At 49.1% G+C, this 12,594-nt stretch overlaps 7 protein-coding genes and 1 non-coding gene across 11 annotated transcripts; 4 read left to right on the top strand and 4 right to left on the bottom strand.

Annotated features, from left to right (window-relative positions):
- Positions 1 to 15: 15 nt before the first annotated feature.
- FOXG_18982 (uncharacterized protein) lies at positions 16 to 315 on the top strand (the record flags this gene model as incomplete). The annotated part of the gene is made up of 1 exon (XM_018399134.1): positions 16 to 315. The coding sequence occupies one exon, from the start codon at positions 16 to 18 to the stop codon at positions 313 to 315; it is 300 nt and encodes a 99-aa protein (XP_018240068.1).
- A 55-nt stretch (positions 316 to 370) lies between these two features.
- On the top strand, positions 371 to 844 carry FOXG_18981 (uncharacterized protein; the record flags this gene model as incomplete). The annotated part of the gene is made up of 2 exons (XM_018399133.1): positions 371 to 388; positions 419 to 844. 2 exons carry the CDS (start codon positions 371 to 373, stop codon positions 842 to 844), a joined length of 444 nt encoding a protein of 147 aa, XP_018240067.1.
- An 877-nt stretch (positions 845 to 1,721) lies between these two features.
- Positions 1,722 to 6,777, top strand: FOXG_05078 (chitin synthase 3). Of its 4 annotated transcripts, XM_018383181.1 has the most exons (4): positions 2,292 to 3,218; positions 3,606 to 3,850; positions 3,918 to 5,683; positions 5,732 to 6,777. In XM_018383181.1, exons 1-4 carry the CDS (start codon positions 3,200 to 3,202, stop codon positions 6,453 to 6,455), a joined length of 2,754 nt encoding a protein of 917 aa, XP_018240063.1. In that variant the 5' UTR covers positions 2,292 to 3,199; the 3' UTR covers positions 6,456 to 6,777. The 4 variants fall into 4 exon arrangements, with proteins under 4 accessions (XP_018240066.1, XP_018240063.1, XP_018240064.1 ...); XM_018383184.1 differs by having other exon boundaries at positions 1,722 to 3,218; positions 3,918 to 6,777; XM_018383182.1 differs by having other exon boundaries at positions 2,306 to 3,850.
- A 17-nt stretch (positions 6,778 to 6,794) lies between these two features.
- On the top strand, positions 6,795 to 8,376 carry FOXG_05077 (uncharacterized protein). The gene is made up of 2 exons (XM_018383180.1): positions 6,795 to 7,367; positions 7,418 to 8,376. Exon 1 carries the CDS (start codon positions 6,869 to 6,871, stop codon positions 7,238 to 7,240), a length of 372 nt encoding a protein of 123 aa, XP_018240062.1. The 5' UTR covers positions 6,795 to 6,868; the 3' UTR covers positions 7,241 to 7,367; positions 7,418 to 8,376.
- On the bottom strand, positions 7,611 to 8,648 carry FOXG_18980 (uncharacterized protein; the record flags this gene model as incomplete). Its single annotated transcript, XM_018399132.1, has 1 exon — positions 7,611 to 8,648. One exon carries the CDS (start codon positions 8,646 to 8,648, stop codon positions 7,611 to 7,613), a length of 1,038 nt encoding a protein of 345 aa, XP_018240061.1.
- Positions 8,649 to 8,901: 253 nt separating this feature from the next.
- FOXG_18979 (uncharacterized protein) lies at positions 8,902 to 9,351 on the bottom strand (the record flags this gene model as incomplete). The annotated part of the gene is made up of 1 exon (XM_018399131.1): positions 8,902 to 9,351. The coding sequence occupies one exon, from the start codon at positions 9,349 to 9,351 to the stop codon at positions 8,902 to 8,904; it is 450 nt and encodes a 149-aa protein (XP_018240060.1).
- A 244-nt stretch (positions 9,352 to 9,595) lies between these two features.
- FOXG_05074 (uncharacterized protein) lies at positions 9,596 to 10,546 on the bottom strand. The gene has a single exon (XM_018383179.1). It carries the CDS (start codon positions 10,304 to 10,306, stop codon positions 9,653 to 9,655), a length of 654 nt encoding a protein of 217 aa, XP_018240059.1. The 5' UTR covers positions 10,307 to 10,546; the 3' UTR covers positions 9,596 to 9,652.
- An 826-nt stretch (positions 10,547 to 11,372) lies between these two features.
- FOXG_18978 lies at positions 11,373 to 11,454 on the bottom strand. Its single transcript has one exon. It is a non-coding gene; the product is annotated as a tRNA-Gly (tRNA).
- Between the last annotated feature and the right edge of the window lie 1,140 nt (positions 11,455 to 12,594).

Raw genomic sequence — 12,594 nt, 5'->3', positions numbered from 1 at the left:
CTGCGTAATTTCAGAATGCAACTCTCGGACCGGGAAGCTGCCCATGCTATCCGGGCCAGACTCGAGCCGCTCGGACGAACAGGCCTCAGCATCGTGTACACAGAGAAAGGCAATTCCAAGTCCGCTCTGAAGGCAGCTGGGTTTTGGTTAGACGGTGAAATGTATGACCACGCCGCGTTTGCTGAAGATACGAGCAACTTACTTAAGCGCGAAGCTGCCATATATGAAGCTCTTGGTTCACACCCATGCATCCTCAAGTGTATTGGTGTCGAATTGATGCCTGAATGGAGAAGAAGCCTGGGCTTTGCGTCTTGAGCGGGCGCCGCATGGTAACTTACGGGAATACGTTGGGAAGAACGAACCTCCGACAATGGCTCGTCGCTTGCAAGTAGCTGTCGACTTCACGGAGGCTTAACAGTATGTCCATGATCGCGGGGTCATTTGGGGCGACGTCTCACCTCGAAATGTTCTTGTCTTCGATGATCTTCACATCAAGCTCTGCGATTTTGCTGGTTCGATTCTGAAGGGCAAGTTCCCCGAGCTTCTCTTTACATGTGAACCTCGTTGTTGGGTGCCAGGATCAGAAGGAGACTCTACTACTCGAAGTATACTCGAAAAGGAGCTGTTTGCGCTTGGTACTGCAATTTGTGAGATCACAGAATGGACTGTTCCTTATGGGCCAATAGAGATAGAAGAACTTCAGCAGAAACTTATGGATGGAGAGTATCCTTACGTTGGTGACAGTAACCATGTCAAGGATGTTATCAAGAAGTTATGGCATTTTGAGTATAGTTCTGCACAAGAGGCGGTGGAAGCTCTAAGGACAGCTCTCATCGATACATAAGGCGGAGTTTGCGTGTAATGCTGGTAAATAAAGCCAGTATCCAGTAACGAAGGATTTCTAAAGCCTGGTTACGCGATTCTCAGGCATGAAGTTGATGGCTGTAACGAGGTGCCCAAGCATACCTGGGTTATCACCAAGTTCACGCTCAAGGACAGGCGTAGCCACGAGAATGCCGGTACAGCTTCATGCCCTAACCTCCAATCAAACACTACAACGTATGGTTCAACTCTGTTGTGTATACGGAGGAGGAGAGCTTGATCTCTCGACAAGTCCTCAGAATTACACCGGAGTCCATATGCACTGATGGAACCCAAAAGGCCAGGACATGACTTAATGGTATATTCGTATGTATTCCGCTTCTTGTGCATCAAACAGAAGCGGTACCCGGAGCAGCCAATTTAGGGCTGATGGCTGACGATAGTGCCGAGCTTGTTGAAAATGACAATCTTGTTTCTCATGGTTGGGTCCTTACGTTGTCTAATTATTATTTAACTTTCTCCCGTTCCTGTACCGTCCCTTATATTGAAGGGTTGTCAAGGCGGTCGTGGGAGAAGGCAAAAGGGTTGTCCCGTTGGATTAAGCTCTTTTGAGTTAGGTTGGTCATCTCCACCTCCAGCGGGTCGTTTTTCAGCTACACTGCAAGTATTACAGGAAAGAGTCATGTGCTGTATCTGCCAAGATCGAACGGAATGGAGCACACAGTCCAACAGTTCGGGGAGAAAGCCAAATGAGAATATGAGATGATGGCAAATCCGAAAATACATGAATTCGTAATGATCTGAATGCGAGGTCTTGGCACCTGGGGTTCTCATTGACAGGTCGTGGCGCAGTCAATTACTCTGAGACTGCGGCATTTCTAAACCTGACTGATGAACCAGCCAAGAGCCAAGAGCATTCAAACTGTGGCGATTCATGTACCGTTGGAGATATTTTTGGATTTCTGATGATCAGGTACTGGCTGCATCAGCAACAGAACAGTGGAGGGGCGGGACTCAGATGCGATTACTCCATCTAGGGCTGCATGCGTCTGTAAGCAGGTTAACGCTGCTCGGGCGAGAGAGGATGATGGAGGCTTGGCTAGTCAGCGTTGGCGGTTGGTTTAGTCTCTTAAAACTCAACGGCAAGATGCGATGATGTGTCGCACGAGAGAGCCTTGTGGGTGCAGCTGAAAGGCACATTCTATCTGGAGGCTTGAAAAGCGCGAGGTTAGGCCTGGCTGGATCTTTCTGGGCTGGATATCTGGCGGAGGCGCGGCTTGGGACTAGACTGCGAGAGGAATTGGAGGATGGATCTAAAGCTGCGGCTGGGCTGACAGAAAGTAATCGGGCTGAGGTGTGATGAGACAGGTCAGAGGAAAGGAGCTATTGTGCAGTAGCTTGCTAGCTACTAAGCTTCAGCTGCAGGACTCAAGTAAGTCAGCCTCTTTGTATAACCACTTGATCTGCCTCTCGTCGATATTGACTCTCATTTCTCTTTTGCACTTCATCATTTCCTCCACGATAACAGGACTGGACTGGACAGGCAGATCCGATTCCGACCCCTGCCACCTGCAACGTCCTATCCCCGCTGGCGGTTCAAGCCGAGCCCCCCAAACCAACGTCACTCGCTCATTCATACCCTTATCCGTCACTGGGTCAGTGGAGGATCATCCTTTACTATCCCACTCGGGCAGAGTGTGAAACACAGAGACCGTTGCTCTCGAGCACGCCAAGCTGGACCCTCCAACTCCTCGGTCCTTGGATTTAACGGAGTAAACGGATCTGCCAAGACAAGGACAAGGGTTTTGGCCATTCATTCGCAGACTGGGACGCGCATATCGAGCAGCCGAGCCACAGACCAGACGCAACTGTTAGCCACCTACAGACTTGCTCGTTCGCTCGCTCTCTCGCTCCCTCGCATCTTGAGTTGGAGGTAGCTAGCGCCTGATCGATCCCTGTCTCTGCTCTGCGGCTGCAGTCAGACATTGACACTGAACTGACATTGGTTTTCGTCAGCTTTGAAACTGACCAAAATCTTTTTTTCTTGTCCAACCTTTTTTTTGTTCTCTCCTCTTTGTCTACTGTGCATTCGTTTCACAGTATCATTCGTTGACGCATTTATAACCGCTTCTCCTGCGTCTGTGCATCTTCGCATAACGTCACTCAAGCCTCGCAAACATTGGACCTCTCGCCCGCCCGCGGTTCCTTGGTCTCTGGTGGGAACCGAAACCCGGGGCAACCACCAGCGCAACAGCAACAGTCAATCAACCATAAACCATCTTTTGCGCAACTGTAACCGCGCTCAAAATAAGACCCAACCAAATACTTCAAAATCTTGTGTGTATAGCGCCTCTTGTGCGCATAAACAACCGCAATCATGTCGTATAATCGCCTAGGCAAGTACAGCACCTTATCCCTTCCCATTTCTTTGATCATCGTCATCTGCCCCTTTCTCTCCCTCAATATGAGACAGTCGAGACATACCCCTCCCTCTTAAACACCCCTGGTTAGAATTGCATTACATTGCGACTCGGCATCTGTTCACTCTTTGCTCTTGATACTCGGCAAACCTGCAAAAGTGGCTATAATCTTATCATCATCACCTGCAACAAGCTTTCGTTGTGGTGATAAGGTTTATTGCTGCTGCGTCTCTATGCGCATCACCGAGGCACCATTCGCAAGTCTATTTACCTGCGCCCACTCAAATTGCTCTTCACACTAGTTGCCAACTCAAACAACAAACATACTCTTGAACATATAAGTCTAACTACGATTGCCTTCAGACGACGATTACTATAACAACGAAATGGATCCTCGCTATGGGGCACAGCCTCAGCAACATCCACACCCTCACCGGACGCCTTCGCCAGGACAGCCGCTCCAGCAAGGCTACCAGCTCGACGATAATCCCTTCGACGATGGCCGATATGGACAGTATGGCCCTTCTCAGCAGCACCTTGCTATGCCCTCGGGCCCCGACCAGCACCGGTTACCTACTCCAAGCGATCATTTGAACCTCAATGCGGCTGTAAGTCTTCCTCGCCACATTGAACGTTGCGCACGTGGTATCAAGCATTGAACTGACTTTGTCGCAGCAGTCCGTCGACAATTTGTCTGGCTACGGCCCTCCTGGTGATTACGCCGTAAACCCTGAAGCGCATCACGATGCCTACTACAACCAACCTTACGAGCCTCGTCCTCAGCAGCAACCCTACGATCAGGGTTATGACCAAGAATACGACCAACCCTACGATGATCACAGGCCTATGCTGCAACATCAACCATCAGATGCGCCAAGCGAACCATACCAAGACCAACCGCAACAAGGTGGTGGAATTAAGCGCTGGAAAACCGTCAAGCAAGTCCTCTTGTACCGCGGTAACCTGGTTCTGGATTGTCCTGTTCCTCCAGTTCTGCTGCAACAGAACCCCCATGGAGAGCGTGATGAGTTCACACACATGCGATATTCCGCTGCGACTTGCGATCCCAATGACTTCTACGACCACGACTTCACACTGCGACAGAGGCTCTTCACAAAGCCCCGCCATACTGAGCTGTTCATTGTTGTGACAATGTATAACGAGGACGATATTTTGTTTGCCCGAACCATGACCGGTGTTTTCAAGAACATCGAGTACATGTGTAACCGTCCCAACAGTAAGACATGGGGTAAAGACGCGTGGAAGAAGATCGTCGTCTGTGTCGTCAGTGATGGTCGTTCCAAGATCAACCCCAGGACCAAGGCTCTTTTGGCCGGTATGGGTGTGTACCAAGAGGGTATCGCCAAGCAGCAGGTCAACGGAAAGGACGTCACAGCCCATATTTACGAATACACCACGCAAACTCACCTTCAGATCAAGAACGACGTTGTTCAGCTCGTCCACCGACGCCAGCCAGTCCAAATGCTGTTCTGTTTGAAGGAGAAGAACGCCAAGAAGATTAATTCACACAGATGGTTTTTTACGGCCTTTGGTAGAGTCCTGGACCCTAACATTTGTGTGCTTCTCGATGCGGGTACTCGACCCGGTGGAAGCTCAATTTACCATCTCTGGAAGGCCTTTGATCTCGAGCCCATGTGTGGTGGTGCTTGTGGTGAGATCAAGGCTATGTTGGGTACTGGTGGAAAATACCTTCTGAACCCCCTCGTCGCTGCTCAGAATTTTGAGTACAAGATGAGCAACATTCTCGATAAACCATTGGAATCTGCTTTTGGTTTTATCTCTGTGTTGCCCGGTGCCTTCTCAGCCTACCGCTATGTAGCTCTTCAAAATGACAAGAACGGAAAGGGGCCTCTTGAGAAATACTTCTTGGGTGAGACGCTCCACGGTGGAAGCGATGCTGGTCTTTTCGAGTCCAACATGTATCTCGCCGAAGATCGTATTCTTTGCTTCGAGCTGGTCACTAAGCGCAACTGCCATTGGATCCTGCAGTACGTCAAGTCAGCTACTGGCGAGACTGATGTTCCCGATACGGTTACCGAGCTTGTTCTCCAGCGTCGTCGTTGGCTCAACGGTTCTTTCTTCGCTGCTATCTACGCTATTGTTCACTTCCTCGACTTCCTCCGATCTGATCACACTTTCTTGCGAAAGTTTGCCTTCTTCATCGAATTCATCTTCAACACTATTAACATGATCTTCGCTTGGTTCGCTATTGGTAACTTCTTCCTCGTTTTCAAGATTCTCACAACAAGTTTGGGAGATGATACGTTACTTGGGCGGACAGGAGAAATTCTGGGTGTCGTTTTCACCTGGCTCTACGGTGTATTCCTGATTACTTGCTTCGTTTTATCTCTGGGCAATCGACCAGCAGGTTCTGGTAGGCTCTATACCGCCATGTGTTGGTTCTGGGCTATTATCATGATGTAAGTTAACTGACATGCTTTTGCTGCCTGACACTAACAGCCGGCCAGCTATCTATTGTTTGCTGCTATTTTCATCGCTGTCAAAGCTATCATAGCTGACGTCAACGACGCAAACGGCTTTAATTTTGCAGACATCTTCAAGAACAAGGTCTTTTACATGCTCATCATCTCAGTCATGTCGACATTTGGTATCTGGTTGATCGCTTCGCTGATCATGCTGGATCCCTGGCACATGGCTACCTCTTTGGTCCAGTACATGCTTCTCACGCCCACCTTTACAAATGTTCTGAACGTCTACGCCTTCTGCAACACCCACGATGTTTCTTGGGGTACCAAGGGTGACGACAAGGTTGAGAAGCTTCCTTCGGTCAACACCAAGGATGGTACTGGAAAAACGGATCTGCCCGACGAAGGAGATTTGAACGCACAATACCAGCGAGAACTTGCTGTCTTTGCGCAGAAGCATGTTGAAGTCAAGACTACTCCTACTCCCAGCCAGCTTCAGGAGAAGCAAATGGACTACTACAGAGGTGTTCGTACTGGCGTCGTGCTCATCTGGATGGTGTCAAACTTTGGTCTGGCGGCGCTTGTTCTGAGCTCTGCAGGTCTGGATCGAATCAGCCCGAACAAGGATAAGGACCATGAAGCGGAACAGCTGAGCCGATCCAACATCTACATGTCTATCGTCCTTTGGAGTGTGGCAGGTCTGAGCGCGTTCAAGTTTATCGGTGCGATGTGGTTCTTGGTGGTGCGCATGTTCCGAGGTGTCTAAGCTGAGAGGCGCAGCGCAACTTAGCTCGAACTTTTGGCGTGCAGGGAACGAGAAAGTTCGTTTAGCTTTCACATTATACCCATTTATGACGAGGGGCCCCTGGGGATTGAGGGACTCGATGTTGTTGAATAACGTACGTGTATGTAAACAAACTTTGATGTTGGTCATGTCATGATGTTTTGACTCGGCTGCGGAGGATACGATACATACCAGGAAGGCGTTTGGTTTGCTTAGGCTAGGTTTATATCCTTAGATGTGCACATACGAGGATGAATTTTACGTTAACTACGCTCTATACCATTTAGTATTTATTTTCTCGTGGTGTGGTTGTGTTTTTCATCGGATCCATAAAAGTCCGATCGTGATATCATGAATCTTCTCACCAACGTCTCTCCAACACCGCCTGTACCATCATGTCACGAACGCCCTCACTCTTCAATTGCCTAATCCGCACCCACCATATAACATCCCGCAAGAAACTCTCCCGCGTACGTCGCGCAGCACAACAGCTAAACGTGGACTGGCTGTACGTGCGAAGCGGCGGGTCACCGGGGATAATGTTTGCAGAAGGGCGCGATGAAGGTGGATTGACAGAGTGGGTATCTACGGTGCAAGCGCTGCGGTATAAAGACTTTAAATGTGTTGCGAAGCCCGCGAAGGCTGAGGGCGTGGGAGGCAAGACGGGGTTTGATGAGACCGAGTCAGTGAGGGAGTTTGGGAGGGTTATGGGTGAGAAGGGGCTGGGGGGTTGGTGGAAGAAGGCGATGGGGTATGAGGGGGAGTGATTGATACAGTTTACTCAGTGCTGCTATCATATTGGGACCAGGCAAGAGGAGTTGTTAGGCAATTGAGGGTGGTGAGAGACGCGTCGTACGCGCGGCCTGGAGGATCGTGAAGGAGGCTAAGATGGTGGTGAGTTGAGGCAATGGATTGGTAATGGACTGATACTAATGCTTGCTCAGCTGAATCCGAGTCATGGCGAGGCATTGATCGTTGATATCATCTTGGGCTTCATTGGCATCACACCTGCAACATCGAAGCACAGGCCTTCACCGGCAGTTCCATCTTGAGGCTCTTGATGGACATTGTATCCATGTGTTACATGTACTACTAAAGCCTAAATCGATGGCAGTCGTCATGTTATCGACAGCCTTCTCATGGACGACTACTCTTCCACAACTCAGCAGGATACACGACCAAGCAGTCTTTACACTCTCCACAACCCTCGCACTCCGGCCCCCATTCTCCAGACTGCAGATTCAATCTCCATGATGCGGGCCTTTCGCCATAACAAGGACCAGTCTTCAGTTCAAACCTATCCGGCTTGCCAGGAAAGTTCTTCCAATATCCCCCATCATCTCTATTCATCAGCGTGCACACATGCACACCAGTCTTGAGTCCTGCAGCGACAGACTTTTGCAGAATCAGTTGCTTTGGGCCCGCATCCTTGAGGCCGACGTCGATGTGTCTCCCAAGAGCGATCTCTCTATTGTCTTGAGCATGTCGTTTCTCGACGTCCGCGAGGTAAACAACCTTGAGGTTCTCAAGGACGCCAGATTCGATGAGTGACGCAAGTGTTGAGTCGAGGATATCTGATGGGATATCGTCAGATTTTGAGTCGTCCGCATGCCCGTCCGATCGTCCCCAGACATAAATAGCTTCAGTACTAACAGGTAAAGAGTCAGAGACGTATTCCGCAAGTTGCTCTGCATTGGGAGAACTATGCATGAGGTGAAACTCTTCAAGCTCTATATCGGAAACTGCCAACGTAAACAGCTTCAAGTTTCCAAAGTCGTCAAGGTCATCGAGTCGATAGTTTCTGCATTGATAGCCGTGCATACCGCCCGGATTGTAAATGATGAGTTTCTGTAGCGTTTTCCCATTACTGAAAGAAAGCGAGCCCACGAACACATCCACGTCGTCAAGATCTTGCCGTTGTTCACTCGCAACCCTCAAAACGACTGATTCTAATTTCTTCGATACATCTGCTATGCCTTGGTAATATTCGGGAGAGAACTCTGAAGCGCTATCTATGAAGAGGCTTGACGCTCGAAGTGCCGCGTGGAAAGTCATACTGGTCAACCACATCGAAGTGTTGGTAGTCTTGGTTGCCATCTTCAATGTAGTGCAAATCATTGAAGTAGAGGCTTTCAAGGTTTGGTATGTAGAAAAGGGCTGCAAAGTCGCGGGCATCGCGGCGGGGACTTATGTTTTTCCACGAACGTTGATCTGTCTCGATACCAACTGCGATATCTCGCAGAGACTCGAAGCCTTGTAGCTCGTGTGGCCCGTCCTCTGTACGACGACTATCTTTGATGACTTCTCTCATCCATTGCAGAGTTGTGTGAGGATCGGGACCTCTTTTGACGAATCGCAGACTGTGAAGACGAGGACATGTTGCAACGAGGAGGAGTTTGAGGAACCCGTCCTGGCCAGCCTTTAGATCCTATTGGATTGCCTCAGAGTCGAAGTCTGAAAAGGTCCATAATTCCAGTGCAGTGCGGATGTATCTCTGCATGTCTTGCAAATCCAGCCCATACCTTGTAGGGAAGCCATCAGCAAGGCCGCAAGTCCCGGGAAGTTTGGGAACCCATGGTCGCCAATCCTCCCAATTTTGTCGGCTACCCCAGATCTCCAGCTCACGAACATGCCATCTCTCGATTCTGGCCTTAGTAGTATCTTTGAGTAGATCAACCAAAGTTTCTGGTGACAGGTCTGATGTGATCCTGTATTTTGCGTGAGCTTCACGGTGAAGATCTAAGAGATTCCAGCACTGGTGGTGTAGGGTAGTGCAAGTGAGGGCCACATCGAGATATGTCGATGTAGGGCCATACTCCAAGATCTGGAGAATGAGCTCCGTTGAGAGACGCAGGAGATGGCATTCATCTTGGGACATGGTGCTGTTGGCCTTGAGGTTATGGATGAGGTTGCGAGAATGGAGTTGTAAGAAGGTGGAGGGGCACGCGGGGTCTTGAACAAAGACAACTGAAAACCTAGGACTAGAGGAAGTCAGGGTACAGAAAAAGGAAAGATTCCATAACCATTAAATATATAGGTAATTTAAAGTGCAGCATTCTGCACGGGATATCATACAGAAGTCAATCCGTTCTATCCATCATCTAGACATGACAATTCCATAACGTGTATATTTATCCATTAAGCATCCTACCCATCCATTAAAGCTTGAAACCAAGCCCTTAAGCGGCAATCATGAAACCAGCGACACCGACGGCGGCAACAGCAGCGAACAAGTTGGCGCCACGAGGAGCAGCGGCGTTGGCCTTCTCAGTGTCATCAGAGCCACCAGCGCTGCCAGTGGAAGAAGCACCAGGAGTAGCAAAAGTCTCGAGAACAGTCTTGAGCTGGACAGTCTCTGTAGTGGTGGCAGCAGTGAAGATGATCTTTCCAGGAGTAGAGCAAACGCCCAGTTCGCCGGAATCGTCGGCGTCCTCCCCATCAAGACACTTGTCAACAAGCTCCTGCATATCATCGGCCTTCTCGTTAGACCACTCAACCACGGCGGTCATGTAGCTCAAGAGATCGGAAGACAGCGAAGAGGGAGCAGTGAGAGTGCAAGGGTCGGTGGTCTCAGCAGTAAGAGCCCAGGACTCAAGGTCCCTGTTGGCAGTGGGTGCGCTTCGGAGGATAGAGATGGCAGAGCTTTGGCACTCCTCCTTGTCGTCACGCTCAAAGATGGCGTTGACAGAGCGCTTGTTGGGAGTGAAGCTGGGAATGTGCTTGCCGACGTGGAGAGTCTCGAAGATGTGGACGACGTCAACGCGCTTGACTTCAGCGGCAGAGACGCTGGTAGCAGCCGCAGCGGCGAGGAGGGAGATGTACTTGGTCTGCATGTTGATGGTTGGTTTGTTATAAGCGAGTGAAGATATTCAAGAGTGAACGAGAGAGATGTTCTGAGAGAGATGCTTTGTGGATTATGATCTGAACAATGTGTGAGGACACAGGCTACTTATAGCAGACGCTCACGATGTGCTGAGTTAGGACATGGCCGCTACAACGTGCCATTGTCCGCCTGGGCAAAAGAGTCACCGGCCAGGCCAAGGGAAATTTTGCGAGGCACAGTTAATGGGAACCGCAGAAGCATCCAATGAGGCGGATGGGATTCATCTTGGCGGAGGATTCAGAAGATCACCCCTGGCAAGGCTGCGTGGGCGCTACAGGTTGATCGCGCCGCAGAAGCGAAGCGAGGGTCCAGAGCATCTCCACCGAGTCTGTTGGTTCATTGCGGTCTAGTCAATGCGTTGTCTAGCCTAAAGATGAAGAAGAGGTTAATGCTTACACTTATGAATCTTTCATTCTATGCAACGTTCCTCGTGAGTGCATAGTCTGGGCCATATCTCACCGTCACATACATCAATCAATACACCGCTCGTCACCTCAAACAAGAGACAAAATGCTAAAATTAACCTTGTGTGCAGCACTCTTGTTAGGCTCTAAGCTGCCTGGCCTAGCCTGGCAAGGCTAATGTGGCATATGGGACCTCACTACAGCCAATCGCTTAAGACGGGAAACCTGCAACTCTATTCGTATCGTTTCCTCATCTGTCGGCCGTTTCCTATCTCAGAAGGTGGCTGAGTTTTCTCTGGTGCTGCTTATATCCGCTTCATTAAGGTCACAGCCATCAGATCTGCTTTTGATGCGCCTCAAGGGACCTGCTCTGTGACTTCATTCTGGGGATCGGCGATATTGCCTCACAAGGTGGGCGAGGCAAAAGTCTTGGCAAGGCAGGAACAGGCGATTTGCAACTGCACTGCTACCACTGGGCTCTTGGCAGAACCTCGACCAGCGTAGAACAGAGCCAAGCATGAGGAACCAGTTAACACCAACATCATAACACCACCAAAAATGATAAAAGAAATATAGCTAAAAGCTGAATCATTCAAAAGAATGAGAATTGAATGCGTAATCTGGGAATCGAACCCAGGGCTCCCCGACGCTGCTCGAATGGCAACGGAGAATTTTACCACTAAACCAATTACGCTCTTGAATTGTTGAAAACTTAATCGCCAAAGTGATTTTTTGTTCATTGCGCAGAGACCATGACTGAGCTGACAGGCCGATAGAGTTACTGATGCAGAGATGAAGAACACCAAAGAGAAAATGATACTCGGAAAAAACCAACGTATTTCTTAGAACTGAATATTAACTCCAGATATTTCCCAATTACATCATTCTTATTTTTCTGATGCCTCTCATTGGGCTACAGTCCCAGCGCACTTTCCGCTGTGGTTCGCCAATCACAGTTCAAGCTGCTCTCTTCAATAACACTCGTCATAAATACTACGCGAGTTGTCTAATCACAAGCCTCGGAGCAGTAAACTCCACATAAACGGTGACACTCTTAGAGTTCTGAAAGCTTGTTCAGGGATGCGGCCTTTTGCGCGTCTCATGGATATGGGTCACCCACCGTTTACACAAATTGTCCTCTCTTGAGTCTTTAATTTCCTGAGACGACGTCTCTCCACCATCTGGTGAGACTTCTAGGCTTCAAGATACGATATTCTCATGAATTCAGTACCGTTTTATTCTTGACTAAATCTTGCTGTCTTTACTGCATCGCCCAGCCGAGTAACAGAGAGCCTTCTAGGTATACTTATCATTTATGCAAGGAACCAGACGCAAGTAAGACAAACATTTATTAAATGCCCCGTCCATGACAACCGCGGTCTCAGAGAAGATACTATTGGTGTTTATAGAGTTGATTTTGAGTTATCATCCTTTGTCTCTGTGCTCATCGCTTAATAGCAGAACTCTACCGGCCGATAGGAGATTCAGTATGAAATATCAACGAGATATAGATAATTCGCAGAATCCAGAAGAGTTAGGGATAGATGAGCTTGAGGAGGGAATAAAATATATGGAACAGAAGCTCACAATGCATATTGCCATTGCAGAGGCCTTGTATGCTGAAGTATGGGAGGACGCTGTTGCTATCCTGGAGCTTATTAGAGCTGGCCATAGCGTTGAGACGGTATATCATGCAGTTTGCCAACTACCAGGCAAGGTATCAAACAGAAAGTAGCTGCCTGCTTAAATCTATGCTTGCAGCTGTAGCAAATATCAAAATATGAACTTCGCAATACAGCGAGCCGTGGAGTTAGCAGAAACTATTCACACTGTA

The sequence above is a fragment of the Fusarium oxysporum genome, chromosome 7 (assembly GCF_000149955.1).
Source record: "Fusarium oxysporum f. sp. lycopersici 4287 chromosome 7, whole genome shotgun sequence".
NCBI classification, from domain to species: Eukaryota; Fungi; Ascomycota; class Sordariomycetes; order Hypocreales; family Nectriaceae; genus Fusarium; species Fusarium oxysporum.
The sequence above is the reverse complement of the archived record's forward strand: the minus strand, read 5'-3'. Positions and strand labels throughout refer to the sequence as shown.

Coding starts and splice junctions, on each gene's coding strand:
- FOXG_05078 (XM_018383181.1), top strand. Junction 3,851..3,917: donor ATTTGAACCTCAATGCGGCT/GTAAGTCTTCCT, acceptor ACTTTGTCGCAG/CAGTCCGTCGACAATTTGTC. Junction 5,684..5,731: donor TTCTGGGCTATTATCATGAT/GTAAGTTAACTG, acceptor ACAGCCGGCCAG/CTATCTATTGTTTGCTGCTA.
- FOXG_05077 (XM_018383180.1), top strand. CDS start 6,869: ATGTCACGAACGCCCTCACTCTTCAATTGCCTAATCCGCACCCACCAT.
- FOXG_05074 (XM_018383179.1), bottom strand. CDS start 10,306: ATGCAGACCAAGTACATCTCCCTCCTCGCCGCTGCGGCTGCTACCAGC.